General features: G+C 41.7%; 1 protein-coding gene across 1 annotated transcript; it reads right to left on the minus strand.

The window, feature by feature from the left end:
• Nucleotides 1-283: 283 nt before the first annotated feature.
• Nucleotides 284-15,574, minus strand: CMPK1 (cytidine/uridine monophosphate kinase 1). The gene is made up of 6 exons (XM_039556190.1): nt 15,191-15,574; nt 6,181-6,327; nt 5,164-5,316; nt 3,601-3,677; nt 3,420-3,516; nt 284-2,592 (listed from the first exon to the last, which is right to left on the minus strand). Exons 1-6 carry the CDS (start codon nt 15,263-15,265, stop codon nt 2,551-2,553), a joined length of 591 nt encoding a protein of 196 aa, XP_039412124.1. The 5' UTR covers nt 15,266-15,574; the 3' UTR covers nt 284-2,550.
• Between the last annotated feature and the right edge of the window lie 222 nt (nt 15,575-15,796).

The following is a 15,796-nucleotide window of genomic DNA, read 5'->3' on the forward strand; positions in this document are numbered from 1 at the left end:
TTTCACACGTGTCAAATGAATTATCACTTTACTATATGAATAGAGTCATTTCACAAACTGTATAACCAAAAAAAGTAACAATTCCACAGGCAATGGCCTGATCTTATCCTGTGCCTAAAAGGATCTTCAGGACTTTACTTTTGATGGTGAAAACTGCACTTTCATACACATACCTGTGCATGTGGCCACATGAAGCATCTAACTCTAATAAATACTCACTTTATATAGATGGATATATATGAAAAATATCCCTTGTGACAGAAAACTGTAATCCAGGCACTCATTAAGCCACAGAACAAAGTTTATTGGATCTCCTCAAATTCTTTATACAGTTTTGCTGCTAAATGGACACAACACATTGGCATATTGCCTTTAATCTTTATTTCAATCATAAGTCCATCTTGAAAGAAGTGGTAACACATTTAATGGCATCTTCAATAAATAAAATGACAAAAAATCTAGTCCTTGCACATTACAATCCACTCCAAATTCAATATTGCCAAAACATTGTTGGGTGTTTTTCTAAAACTTGCTCCAGAGGTTTTTTTTTGCTCCAGCACTTAAATACACAGAAAAGTATATGATGAGAGAAAATGGATACTCTATTCTGAACAGAACTTGTAAAAACCAATAACTTAGAAACAAGAGTGAATTAAATCTCTCTGAATTAAAGAATCCAGTTTGAAGTATTTTTTGAAAAACCCTGATTCTAACCTTCATATTAAAAGATGCAGTTTTGCTGGATCCTATCCATGTCAGCATACTTATACAGTAAGAATTAAATTCCAAGTTTTCTTTTTTTTTCTTTTTTTTTTTTTTTAAGGAGAAATTCATAAAGTGAGAGCATTGGCCTCCCACACTCACAGAAGCAGTCATGGTCCATATATGCTGCAGTAGTAAACAGCTATTTGTGGCCAGTCCATTGCCTGAACTCCTACCAGACTGGAAAAGCTACTGCAGTTTACCCTTGTTTCTGTACTCATCTCTTCCCCAGTCCAGCAGCCTCAATAACCTCAGCGAGATGAGAACTCCTGAAAATACAAATCTGACTGTAGGATGAGGACCAACACATCTGATTCTAATTAAAAGCTAAGCTTAATTTAAACTTTTTCCTAAGCAGAGAAAGTCATGACTAAAGAAAAGCTGAGCATCAAGATTTCCAAACTGCAATTCTGTGTAATTAGCATGTCACAAACCAATTATAGCGTCAGTTAATGTGGCAACAACCACTCTATCACCAAAATCAGTTAAAACTCTCATCTTCAGGCCTTCAGTAGAAGCTTAGGGCATGCAAGGAATGCATGGTTGGGCCCGCCCCCAGACCTATGCATACTATACAGGGGACAGAAAAGCTTAAACAAAAGACAAAATTGTACATCTGTGCAAACCAGGTTGTTTCAACCAGCTCCCTGCTCACTCCAGCTCTTGCTGCTGACTGCACTTGTCTAATTCAAGAGAACATGGAGAAGCAGGACTCTGTTTCAGGGAATGAAACTTTTTCCTGCAGTTATCTTCCCCTCAGCTGACCATATCATAACAAAAGTGCAATAACTTACAAGCTTCTCAAACAAACAGCTATTAAAATTACACTTTTTTAGGGAAACAAATCCACTAGTTTAACCATAAAAATATTTTCCCAGGTAACAAACCTTCAAGCATTTGGTAACACAGTATTTCAATAATAATAAGGAAAAACCCTTCCACTTGTTACAAAAGACAGAACTGTTAGAAGATTTTGCTTACTGTACACTATTTAAGAGCTTTGCCATCTTGTGAAGACCATGCTGTAGTTAAGAATGTAACTATCATTCAAGATAAATGAGTATTGAAATACTAAACTGACTTTCTTAATCTTTTGCAGATGAAAACAAGGAAAAATCCAGGGCCATGTCATCCAAGAACTTGCAAGACAGTTTACATCCAGAGTCATAAGGAAGCACCACTTTTCATGAAGTACTTTGTATGTCTATTCCTGAAAAGCATATTTAATAGTTTTTTGAGAACTCCTAAAACAGATTCTCATACTAACTGTAGCTTAACCTAGAGAATTCAGGTTTGGGGATATAAGGGAATTTTGGATGAAATTATACTTTGGAAAAATCCAAAAAACAACTTGCTAAACTTGGTCCAAGCATCTAAAAAACAAACAAGGGTACATGGGTCCTTCATTGCTTAATGCTGCTGTTCAGTTGATCCTTAAAAAAAAAGTAGGTGTATGGCAATAAGGGAGAAGAAGGACTGCCCATGACAGGCACAGAACTGTGACAGAATAAACAGTTTCTTCAGAAAGATGTATTAATTGTGATTCTGCCATGTGAGTAACTGAACTTGCACTAATGGAGAACCCTGAAACTTGTATACTATAGCCACAAGAAATTATTTCCTATTTAAAAAACAGATCCATTTCTAATCAACTGCTTTTCCAATCATCTTTAGATATGTGAAAAAAAATAAAAAAAATCTTTTAAAATAATTACAAAGAGTGGACTGCAGTAGCAGCTATTCAAGCAAGATTCAAGCACAAGTTTAAGTGACATTTCAAGCTGGGAATTAGCCTTCTTTGTCGAAAATTTGTACAACTTTTTCAAAAACCTAAAAAGATAAAGAAGAATTTTATGAAGCCTTCATCAAACAGTTACATCAAGTTAAACCAACATAAACAGTACTTGAAAGTATTTTTAAAAATATATAGGGTTTTTTTAGAACATTCACAGTAATTCTTTAACAGTGAAATTGGCATCAATTTTGGAAAGCAGACAGAAGAGCAACACTACTTCAGAAGAGCAAAAACTCATGAAAATATAAAAGGCAAGACCCTGTTAAACACAGAAACACTGGAAATGTGTTTAGTCCAGCTCACACTCAAGCAGAATTAATCAATTTCCTCAAGTTATTCATGTGGATACAATATTGCTGCTAGCAAGCATTTTCTTGCTTCTTTCTAAGCCTGTGGGATACTTTTCTCTCTCACAAAGAGATCAGCAGAAGTTCTGTAAACTATGAACACCTGCGACCTTGTAGAACTAAGCGTATGGTACAGTAGGAAAATATTTTGACAGTGGATGTTTAGGATTTCTAGCCAATGCACCCAGGGGGTGGCTGATCCTTTGTCCAATTAGACTATGAAGAAAAAAGTCTATAAAAGAGTTTGTAAAACTATTAAATAAATCAATCTTGCTGCACAATTCCTGCCTGTTGGACCTCTCCTCTCCTCTCCTCCCTACAGCTGCGGGATACAGTAATATAATCACATCTTACTCGGTCCTTCAAGAGTCAAATCAAGAGTTCCACAACCTCCCTCAGTACTAACATCAGTGCTTAAGTAGCAGACTAACCACACACACACACATCTCAGGAGAATGCCAAAAGTCTGTATCCTGCCACTGTCATCCCCATGTTTTTTTGGCTTATATACTTACTTCATCAACAGATTTGGAGGCATCCACTTTTCTGACTTTTCCCATTCTCTCATACAAATCTATGATAGGCCTAGTAGACTGCAGATATGTATGAATTCTAAGAGAAAGCAGAGGGAGAAAAAATCCACATTACATAGTGAAATATAAAGAGAAGGGGACTGAAAAGTTTTGAAGACAGTACCTCTTTTCCAGGCTCTCCCGATTATCATCACTCCTACCACTGCTCTTGCCTCTTTCAAGACAGCGGCCAATACATATCTACAAAAAAAATCAAAAGGATGACTACAACCAGGAACACAAGCTGCCATCATCCTAAGAGCAGAAACAACCAAAAATCCTGAAAATCTGAATTGGCCTGGTACACAAAATACAGTCCAGATGTGGTGGATGTAAGGAGAACTCACAAGAGAAGTTAGGTTCTTCCAGAGAAGAAGGATGATGGTTTACACTTCAGTTTATTAAAATGGGATTGGGGTCAGAGGAAGTACAAGCAACATCAAGCTCTGTGGTTTGACTGGATCTCTGACCTGAGACATTTAAAAAAGAAAATTACCTGATTTTCAAGGATGTGCTCAGGCTTTCTGAAAAGCAGCATGTGAAATGGGACTATTAATATATGTCTGCACTAAAGGAAAGTCACTGAATGTTCTCTCAAGAATTTTGTCAGGCACACTGACAATACTAAGCTATTGTCAGTTAAAATGTTCTTACTTGATATTGCTATAATGAAGACTTCAAAAATCTAAGTAAAAAATGAAGAACTAACCATAGCTAGAAGTGTCCCAATAGACTTTTTTAAACCTTTAGTTAAATAAGCAAAGCTGACCCATGTACACTCCATGAATACATTTATCCTACTCACACAAGAGGTACAATGGTTAAAAATATTTTTTTCCTACATAGTGCAATCATGGTAAGGATTATTTAGGCATTGTCTATTTTTAGATCTAGTAAAAAAATCAGAATTCCAAAATAAAAGCCCCACCAAGTGAAAAAATTAATTTACTGTTATTCAAGGTTTTAACAGAATAATCCCTCACATGCTCTTTAGGATTACAAAATAATTGCAAATAAGTAAAAAAGAAAAGTAACAAAATCTCAGGAAGTTGGGGAAAGGGGTAAAAGGAAAAATGTCAGCTTAAGGTGCTGGGATATTCATATCAGTTTTCATGCACAAGGGCACTGACATATTAAAAAGACAGCACATCATGGCACTTGTTAAAGGAATGTAATGCATCACTGTCAAAATGCCCTTGTAATCTAATGACTTGCTGAATAAAATGTTGATTACTGACTATCCTATAGCACAGCTCATAACTATGAAACTAAAGATTGCTCCTGCACTTCAGAATTAAAGCAGACACTGTACCAAGTTCATTTTGGACTAAACAACCAATTATTAAGAGTAAAGAGAGTAATATTTTCTGAAAAGTAACCACATAATTTTGTAAAATGTATTTAAAGTTTTGATAAATCTCCTTTAGGAATGCAATTGCCTGGAGTACTTCCTCAATATAATTTATTCACATACGATTATACCAAGTGTCATTAGCTGTCTATTTCAATAAACATGCAGCTTTTCATCTGCTAAAACAAGTTGCCAAAAAATCCTTCAAACTCACAGGCCAAGTTTTCCTTCAATTCTTACATTAGCCCATTCTCCCTGACAGAGTTTAATTGTTCTTCTTGAATGATTCTCACAATAATGCAAGAAAGGAAGTTACAGAATTACACACTTCATTACCTCATTGTCACAATCAAAAAAGAGAACAAAGGAAACATCCGCCTTTCCATCCATAGTCTTATTCCAGCCTTGAAGATTATCTTCATTCCTGGGAAACCCATCAATCAAAAACTTGTTCTTCTGGGAATTGGCAGCCATTGTTTGATCCATAGCCTGATAAAAGATAATTCAGTTCACAATCTCCTGCCCATACACTGATTTATCTACTTATTAATTTACCCCCAAAATGCTGACATGGTAAATTGAGAAGCATTTATTTTAGGATTATTGCAGATTTACAAAATGTGCTTTTGTTTCACTATCAATGCATGCTGGTTAATTCACTGTTGCACCAACACAGCTATTATTCAAACTGAATTCATTATTTCACAAAGCTCAAAATCTCATAACACAATCACAGCTTTAAATCTGATTCTCTACAAGATACTGGGACGTGTCTTCACACAATAAGACATCAAAACATTCCTGATCTAGAGTTAATTCTAAGGGAAAAGCTCCAGATACATTTAGTGCCACAAACAGCAGCCTTTTTTTGACTGAAAAGAGATACTCCCATTGTTTTCATGGACATCCAATAAGGATAAAGGCTGGAGCTTTTCCTTCCACAAGAACATCAGTAGGTGCTCTTCTCCTTCAACTGACTATCTATTTTGTGATTAAACTTACAAATCTTAGTGCCTTTAAGGCCTCTAACCTCCAATCAAATATGACTGAGTGGACCAAGAGGTTCAAAAGCTAGTGCAGGGAAATAAGAAATACAGTTTCATTGATTTTCCTAGAGCTACTGAAAAATAAAGAAAAAGAAAAATAATCAATTTTCACAGATCCCCAGGTAGGAGAGGCCCTCAGCACTCCAGCAGTCAGAAGGAAACACAAGTGATTGCTGAGAGAAGCCTCTCCGTGTCTGCCCATTCACACCGCTCACACTGGAGGAAAGGCAGTTCTGCCAGAACACAGCCACTGCTTTGCTGCTTAGTCTGCAAGAGTGACCCTGCAAGGAAATGGCCCTTTCCTTACCCTCTTCAGCAAGCTGATTGTTATTTCAACCGGCACGATTTCCCCCTCCTTAATGTAGTTCTCAATGAGTTCTCCATACTGGGAGCCCGGCCTTTTCCGCTCATCCCGGAGGAGGTCACCGGCAGAAAGGTGCGTGTAGCCGTATTTCTGCAATGGCAAAACAAACACAGGCTCCCTTCAGTCAGAGCACTTGTGCAAACCTGACATCAGCCAACAGTGTCAGCCCCATTCATCCTTGCATTGCAACAGAAAAACCCAGGGAATTGCATCTTGCTAGTGACAGATCTGTTCCATCTTCAGTGCGCAATCTCAAGCACACTCTGCACAGAGCATACACAGGAAGAATCAGAGAGTCATGAAAGATGGAAAAGTCCTCCAAGATCACTGAGTCCAGCCTTTGGCCAAGCATCATTGTGACAATGAAACCAAAGCTTTAAGTGCCACGTGCAGTTGTTTCTTGAATCCTTCCATGAATGGTGACTCCCCCACCTCCCTGGGCAGCCTGTTCCAGTGTCTGACAACCATTTCAGTGATGAAATTCTTCCAGATGTCCAACCTAAACCTCCCCTGGTGCAGCTTCACGCCATTTCCTCTTGTCCTGTTCCTGGCTGCCAGGGAGAAGAGGCTGACTCTTATCTTAGTAAAACTCCTTTCAGGGAGTTGTGGATGAGGTTTCCCCCAAGCCTCCTTTTCTTCAGGCTAAACACCCTCAGTTCCCTCAGCTGCTGCTCATAGGACTCACTCTCCAGACCCTTCCCCAGCTCCATTACCGTTCTCTGGACACACCCCAGCACCTCAATGTCTTTTTGAAGTGAGGGGACCAGAACTGGACATCCTTGGGTAAAATGCTCAACAGGGCTTTGGTCAGGTATTTGTGTACAGTTTTCAAAGGCAATTTTGTTATGTTTGGAAACAAGACAAGACTTTTGTTTGACTACCCACTTAAAGAAAACATATAAAGTGATTGCAGATCCTTTGGAGCTGGAGGAATGTCCCAAGCACAGGGTAAGTCAGAAATCCCTATGTTCATGTGGTTCTGGCATCAACTTCCTCTCCTACCTTGGTGAAATCACCAATAACACAGCAGCTGCACAGTCCTCCTGCCCCTGCTACCTTCTTCCCTGGGATGACCATGACAAACTCGGAGAGCAGCCCTTGGGGAAAACCAGTGACTTCTAAGGATGACGTGGCACATGAAGGTAAATAACTACACTGGTGCCACCCTCTGTCACACCACCAAGAGTAAATAGAGAGAGCAGAGAGATCAGGTTCAGATCTATCAATCTTGATAGCAGTGTGCAGGAAAACGGCACACACCATTGCTCTTTCACCTCAAACTGCAGCTAAAATAGTCACTAATAAAAAATACTGAGGGAAAGTATTTATTACACTTGAATTTCTCAGGCATTTATCATTGTAAATAGATCCTAGTGCAAGCATACATTCCTACCTAAGAGAAATGCATTGTTACAGAGGAAATTTCACAGCACAAAATAGTAATTTTCTCAGCTCATTTAACACTGCAAGAAAAGTAACAAAGTGCACTATTCTCCTCGACCAAATATAGTCCATAAAAACAGGCAATAAAGACATCTCCTTGGTGAGTGCCTAAGCTAGCTATACATCCAAAAGAGAGCACACATATAAATTCTCACCTGGAAGTTTTTACACAAAACAAAAGCAACAGCAAAAAACTTCAGGGTTATCAGTTTGGCTGCAGCCACGTCCAAAGCAAATTTTAAACAAGGTGTCTGAGAGGCATAATAATGTGACTACACACTTGGTGAGGCTGTGAACTTAGGATTTAAAAACTTGGCTACCAAACTAAGTACAACAGAAATATTACACAATCCACTAAGTGACTTTAAAACATTTCAGTTGCTTTCCAATTTCACCCACAAAAGCATGGAAAGTTAGTTCTGCCATAGTCATAATTTAAGAAGGGATATAATTACCTAAATCTCCAAAACTGTACACAGTTGGCAAAAAACAGAAGTAAGATTTTGCTGTAAGTAACTGTGAAGGAAAAGCTCCACAGACATCCTCTGTAAGCTCACTGTACTCTTGCTTAATGTACATTGCATTTGGATATGCCTAACTAATTGCTAATCTATATATTTATAACCTACAGAAGCCATAAACCAGAATAAATCATTCCTTATAAGCAAGAAACAGTCCTCTGCTGAATGCTAAATTAACACGTAGTTCTTCTTGCTAAAGTTATAGAATGATGATTTTTTTAACATCAGGTTTCTACAAAGGAGAAAACAGGAGGAAAATATAATCCCTTAGGTTTTAGAGGATTACCAAACCATTTAATTTTCCTTGGCATTTTCCTTTTCATGCATGAAAATGAAATTGAGTCAGACAATTGTTGGAATTCTCCATCTTTTGCAACAGCAAACTAAAGTAGTTTTTAACGGCTGAACTGGAAAGTAAAAGACAGAAGTGTTTTAAAGTGCTGTTGTACAAACAGACTTGTTTGAGATAATAATAAATTATATTCAAGACTAACCCTCAGAATGGCTTAACCAGGCAATAAGAAAAACAAACCTCTCCTTCAGGGGCAAAACATCTATTTGTTAACTGTACTGAGGCAAGAGCCAAAGAAAACACATCGGTTTAAACAATGCAAACAAGGGGGGAGAACGGCTTGGCTGCTGCTCCACACACAGAAGGCTTCAGAGATGTGGTGCTCACGCTACCCTTGCCAGTTTTAATCCAGGCATTCAGGACAAAAAGTTTTCTTTCGTTTTAGGTGAGAGAAACCCTCAGCAAGCGTCCTGAACAGGAGCAAATCATCGCAGTGCCAAGGGCTCACAGCAGAAACTGTGATGTAACTGCACAAAACAGGGTCAAAACGCTCTCGCGTCTTGACAAGGTCTGCCTTGTGCCAGCAGGACTTTCCAGCAGTGCCAAGCACATCTTGATGCAATCCCCAGAATGGGACTCGTTGCCCCTCCTGCCTAATCCTTCTCCTCTGCAGTCAAAAAGGGAGCAGGATTGTGGCTGCCAAACAACGAAAAAGAAGTTTCCCCAGCTCTTACTAGACACATGTCAGATTGAAAGGATGACTTGAAAAAAAATTAGGTCAAAAAAAATATTTCCAAATACTTGGATGCCAAGCACCTAAAATCTGGAGGGATTCTGATATTACAGAGAAGGAAAAAGAAAACACAGAATTAACTATTCTAACATGTATTTCAGGGATAATGTTTTCTGCTATGCTGTCAGGCTGGTGGGATCTAGGAAAAGATCTAAGTTACTATTACACAAGTTCTCATTATTACACAAGTAGTGCAAGCCCTTCATGCTGCAATGATTTGTTCCAATTCAGGACACTCGCTGAGGGTTTCTCTCACCTAAAATAAAAGAAATTTTTGTGCCCTGAACACCTTGATTAAAACTGGCAAGAGTAGTGCCAGCTCTACTTATTACACCAGTTCTCATTATCTTTAAAACTATATTTCTGAATTACGCATCTCCAAATATAATTTATAAAACCAATTGTGAATGAAAAAGTGCTGTCTTCAGCACCACTCTAGACACCCTCCTCTTCTGCTTTAAAAAAATTAAAACATAAAAATCATTAAAAAAAAAAAAGAAATCCCAGTGAAATGGAAAAGCAAGATCAAGTTTCCATCAATCCCATCACAGCAGCAGTGGATAGAGCAGATCAGAACACCACTTGCTGTTTGTCTCTCTCTGCCTGGTCAGTCAGCCCCCACGCAGCAGGACAAACTGGGACACACAAGCTGTGTGCTCCACATCTCCAAATTCCAACCCGAGACTGCAGCCTCCCCGGGATGCCCTTCCCTCCCCTGCCCTCCAGCCCTTCCAGCTTCCTTCTGTCAGCCGGGATTTGCAACTTTCCCTCTGCAGACAGAACACGCTTTGTTTTCCGTAAATACAATAAACAGATGAACAGAACTGGAAATCCATGAGTCACATCTGTGCCACGCTGGAACCAGGCGGAGTCTGCTCCAGCAATCTCGGGCAGTCAGGAAGGATCGGTGGTGTCAGGAAGGATCGGTGGTGTCAGGAAGGATCGGTGGTGTGCGGCAGCTGCCGCTGGGACTCCTGCCACAGCCCCTTCCGAAGGGCACAGGGTTTATTTCTGATTCAGCCCTGTGTGGTCTTGCAACACATCTCCCCACTAAACACACAGCTTGAGACTTCCTTAAGGGAGCAGAAGCCAAGAAGCAAGAGAAACACAAATTACTGCTTTGACCTTGACTCCTATCTTGGCTTATCATTGTTAGTTTGAAAATGAAAGTCACAGGGCTTAAGATTTAAACAAATAAAATACAAACTTTTATTGCCCCAGTTCTGACCTGTCATCTCTTGGGCAACCTTAATAAACAACCAAAACTTGCTACATACACCATTCAAGAACTAGTTAAAATAAAAAATAGAACTGTGTAAAGCCTGAAGCATTTGGGGTTTTTTTAACCTAGAAAGCTTTTGTCTGACCTCTTAGCACATGGAATTAAATCTTTGGGGTACAGACTATAATGCAGTAATAGACTTTGTCTGCTTATTCCAATTTAAAAAAATGGAAGAAATTTTCTTAGTTTGAAATGTGTTCTTGTCTCTGGGAAAGAAAAACAAACAAAACCCCCACATTAACAAAACAAAACACACAACACTGACAGCGCCTCCAAGGGAGAAAGGGGCAAACAGAGCACCCCAGTGCTTCAGGAGCACTGACTCAATACAAGGCACCCCCAGTATGTTCAGGGAAGTCCAAAATTTAATGCCCAGTGTTCTGCAAAACGGAGATGTTCAGGGCTAAATCTTCAGGGGGTAGATTTAAACACTACCACGCTTTAAAAAAAAAAGCTGCAAAGTTCAGAAATAAAAATTCATATTCTAAAAATCAACTATGAGAACTTAAGGCTAAGTAGAATACTAATACTTGACACTCATTAAAGTGATTTCGGAAGGTGAGTTTAAAGCAAACAATTTAAACCCCGTTTTTATTTCAGTGAAGTTAACACCGTCTCTCAGCAGACTTCTAGAAGACAATTAACTCATGACAGCAAAACCTAAATCCTCTGCTACTTTCAGAGAGGCATTTCTGATACAAAGAATTATTCTTTGCATTGTTTCCTTCACCCTAGGAAATCTCCTTATCATATATCCCAAAGCAACTTAACAGCTTTTTCCATTTAGATATTAACTTATGCTCTTACAAAACCGAAAAGGCTCAGCATCCCACCTTGTGGAATTAATTTTAGATTTAACCACAAACATACAGGACAGGGCTGTGGCAGAGGTGAATTATATTTTAGGTACACTGAGAGCGATGTGTTGCATACCCCAAATCTCTACAGATCACCTTGCCAAAACAAACAGACAAAAAAGTACATCTCAAATCTTGCTTGGAATAAAGACAAGTGATTTAGTTATTATTATTCCCACCAACCAAAGAGCTTTGCATCTCAGGCAGAGGTTATAAGGATTTAAAATTTAAGCATAAGAAAGCATATTTTGTGCAGATTTGCTGAATGCATTTTTTTTCCTTGACTTTACTGTAATGATTTTATAAGCAAAGTTCAGAAGTCAGCAATAAAGCACATTTCATTATCTCACAGTCACAGAAGATACACTGTGGAAAGCATGAAGGTTATTGCAAGAACCTGCATTCAAATGACATCATTCAACTCTAGCTCAAATATTCTGCCTCACATGACAGCTACGCAACAGCCCCAGATGATGGCAAGCTCCACCTAACAAAGCTGTGGAAGGTTTCAGGAGTTAATCTGCAAAGCTGGAAGGGAGAGGATAAGAACTTAAGAGGGAATTCTACTTCATCCCTCTCTAAATAGGAGGAACTGCTCCAGAACAGCAGCAGTTCTGCTGCATTTGCATTTCTCTGACAATTCTGTGTGTCTGTGGAACATACAGGAGTTGAGTCTTCCCTCTGTATCGGAGAAAACCAGCCTGGTTCAGCTGTTTCATCCAACCTTATCTGTGGAGATAAAGAATCCTAATCACTTACCCACTGCACCCTTTCTTACATTGTGTCAATATCCATTTCCACTTGTTATTAGGTCTTCTTCCTTCAAATAATTTCTCAGTTTGTGTCCAAATTTGGCACGAATACATGCCTTCTCCACATTCAGGGACTCCAGCACACACATATTGAGCAGTTATGACTTAGGCTAGTACTTAACAAACACCTGTTTCACCTACAACATGGGATACCCATCTCCCTTTTCTGGGAACGTAAAGCACAGTCAGCAAAAGAAATTACAACACTTCTTTGAGAAATCGTTCCCAGGTAGTAAGTACATAATATCCCCTTTACTCTACAAAACACAGACACCCTTGGTTTTTAATAAAAATGGTTTGATGCTAAAATCATACAAGATCTCACCTCAGCCAAATGAGACTTCTTCCACATGTGATGTGCTCTGTCCCAAATCTCCAGTATGAACAGCAAACAAGATGTATTTATAGCTCATACTGACTTTTTGTTCAGCACAACCTTCAGCTCTACAGCAAGATACTGGGTCAGATTCATTCCAAATGAAAACTAATATTATGCAGTCCATTTACAACAAGGATGAATGAGGTTTATTATTACTCAGCTACAGCCCCCTTTTCTCTGTGGCAAACTGCCAACAGGGTTTAAAGTACAAATAAAAATACATTTCCAACCTAAAGGCAGCGTTGACTGCACACAGGCTGCTCACTCGCCTGCAGCAGGGCTCTCTGGGGGCTGCCAGGGGCCAGGTTGAGGATTTGTGCTTAGAAAAGCTGCTGCTCTCCAGTACCTCCGCTGTGTTTCACCCACACTTCTCTGTTCATGTGCCCTTTTTCTAAAGTTTTCCAGCACACTTGCATCAGTCCAACTGTTTCTTAAACTACCTCAGACCCTTTGCGCCTCCCAGTTTAGCCAGTGACTCTCATGGAGGTGTCTGAGCCAGCAGGAAGGTTGTCCTTTGCATTCAACAGGTCTGAGTGCTTTCTACTGTCTGCCCACTGACTTCAATAAACTTCTTTCCATGTGGTGAACAGGATTAGCAGAATTAAAGCAAATTTGCATTTATTTGAATTTGGATTTCCCTTTCCAGGCTTAGAGAAGAAAATAAATACAGCACAAGCAAGGTTTTTCTTTTTTCCTTTCTAGCTGGAAATACAATTTGAGTAGCAATGGCTCATTTGAACTCCTGCTAATAAAGTGGTCTTTATCCAATTATATCAGCCTATCCAGCCACAGGCATTTATCCTCCTAAACACAGGCCAGCAGCCACACAAGGTACTTCAGCCCTGAGGCTACCCTAATGGTTTAGTGAAAGCCATTAATGACAGCCTACAAGGTCCCCCTATAGTTTAAGCTCATTTGTTTGCTACATGTCAAGGGCTGAATTTGACCTTACCAAAAAGGCTTTATGAGCACGATGAACCTTCCATCCCACAATTTAATTTAATGAATATGCTGGTTTGAATGCAAGTCTGTACTTTGTGGTTTGAATCCTTCAGAACTAAAGTCATAACGGCATTTTTAAGTCTGGACCAAATTCACTTAACTTAGTTATACAACACTGAGGTCTGGGATGTAACAGCAGCGTGGATAAACTGTAACAGTACTCCCGGGGCACCACCAGAACAGAGAACACACACAATGTGCCTGTTCCAGGAGTTTTGAGGTTCTTTCCCACCAATAGTTTCAGGAATATGGGCATCACCACAGTTCTTAAACATTTCTTTTGGTGAGGGTATGGATAAGCTTTGATCCTATATAGCTTTTAATAAGAAAAGTACATACAACTGGTCAGTAAAAAAAAAAAAAGGAAAAAAAAAAGATAAAAGAGCTGTTTCAAATCCAGCATACACACATGTTTGGAAGCATTCAGCTCTAACTATTTCCGTAATTATCCACCTGGATACAGTGTAATTACCCCTGCGGTTTTTGGTGTTTAAAAGGACAGTACTACACCATGTATCATCCACCGTTCTTTCTTAGATATTTGTTGTCTCAAAAGGCCGGAAAAAACGTATTCGGAAAACTGAAAATTTGATAATATAACTGAAAGTTTAGTGAACTTATACTGTCAGTCTTAAGCTTTTTAAAAAGAAAGAATAAGATGAACCATCTATGGGATCAGGATATCCTTTGACCTCTACCATATTGTGTCACGGAGAAAAAAATAAATTGTCCTATTTTTAACGTGTTACTTCCACAACTTATTGAAACGGCACTGGGTCAAAAAGCCAGCACCCTGCAATGTCTGCTGTACCAGCTGTAACATTTATGGGACAGGCCTCAGAAGACATGGACCTTGATCCATTTGAAGTGCACGTATTCCCAATCGCTATAAGACACCTCACGTCCTCCCCCAGGCCACAGCCCAGGCTGCCTCAGCATCCGGGTGGCAGCCCCTAGCCACCTACGTGGCCATGCAGACGTGTACGGAGCCACCCACTCGGGATGGGCTGCAGGACTGGCCTGACAAGGCAGCACCGCCCGGGCGGCCGGGAACTTCTCCAGGGCCGCTGTCCTGCCCCTCCGCCAAGGCACAGAGGGCAATCGGTGCTCCCGGCCGAAACTGGGGCAGCCTCCAGACCCCAAGTGGCTGTCCCCCAAGTGGATGCAAAAACCCCAGTGGTGTCCCCAGCGTGGATGCCAGCGCAGGCAGACCCACCGGTGGGGTGTGATGCCGCGGGACTGAGGGAAAAGGCAGGAGGGAAAAGGCCAGGCGGCCTGACAGGGCCTGGAAGGGAACGGAGGGGCTGCCCCACCACTTCACCCACTAAGGGGGAGATGTGGGTCAGTTATTATTATTTATCGCCTCGAAGGGAAGAGGAATGGATGGAGGCTCGACAAGAGACCAGACCGAAAGGCAGATGAGGGTCCCGCCACCGAGCAGAGAGGGACACGACCCCCAAGCAACCACCCCAAAGAGGGCCAGGGGCTCCACAGAGGGATCCTATAACTCCCAGGGCCCCCCGCGGCCGGGGGGTCGCCAGGCCGCGCAGTCCCGCATCCCCTCCACCTCACCTCCACGATGCGAGCGCACTGCGTCCCCTTGCCCGCCCCGGGCCCGCCGAGGACGAAGACGACGACGGGCTTCATGAGGAGAAGGAGGCGACGGCGTTGCAGCAGCAGGACAGCGGCGACGGGGCGGCGGCCGTGGGGCGGCCGAGGGGCGGAAGGGGAGCAGCGGGGCCGAAGCCGGGGCTGTGACCGGGGCTGTGACTGTGGCACCACCGCCGCCGCGCTGTCCCCGCGGAGGGAAAGTGCTTCCGGGTCCCGGGCGGGGCGGGGCGGGCACGTGGGCGCGGGGCTGGCGGCCGCGGCTCTGCCGAGATTCACGGCCCCGGACCCCGGCTGGAAGGCCAAGGCCGGCGCGGCGCTCCAGCGGGACCGGGCGTGTCCGTTCACAGCTCAGCCCGCCACAGCCCTTCCCGGCATGGCCGGGCCCGGGCCAGCGGCGGCGCCCCCGCTGCCATGGCAACGCCGCCGCATCGCCGCAGTGCGCCTGCGCGCTCCCCGCCCGCTGGCATTTTTAAACCCCCTGCGCGCGCGCTGGCGGTTGGTTTCCCCGAGGCGCGCTCTGATTGGCCGAGCGGGCCGTTCCCCGCCGCGCGTCGATTGGGCCGCGGC

Source organism: Corvus cornix, chromosome 8 (genome assembly GCF_000738735.6).
Source record: "Corvus cornix cornix isolate S_Up_H32 chromosome 8, ASM73873v5, whole genome shotgun sequence".
Lineage (NCBI taxonomy): Eukaryota > Metazoa > Chordata > Aves > Passeriformes > Corvidae > Corvus > Corvus cornix.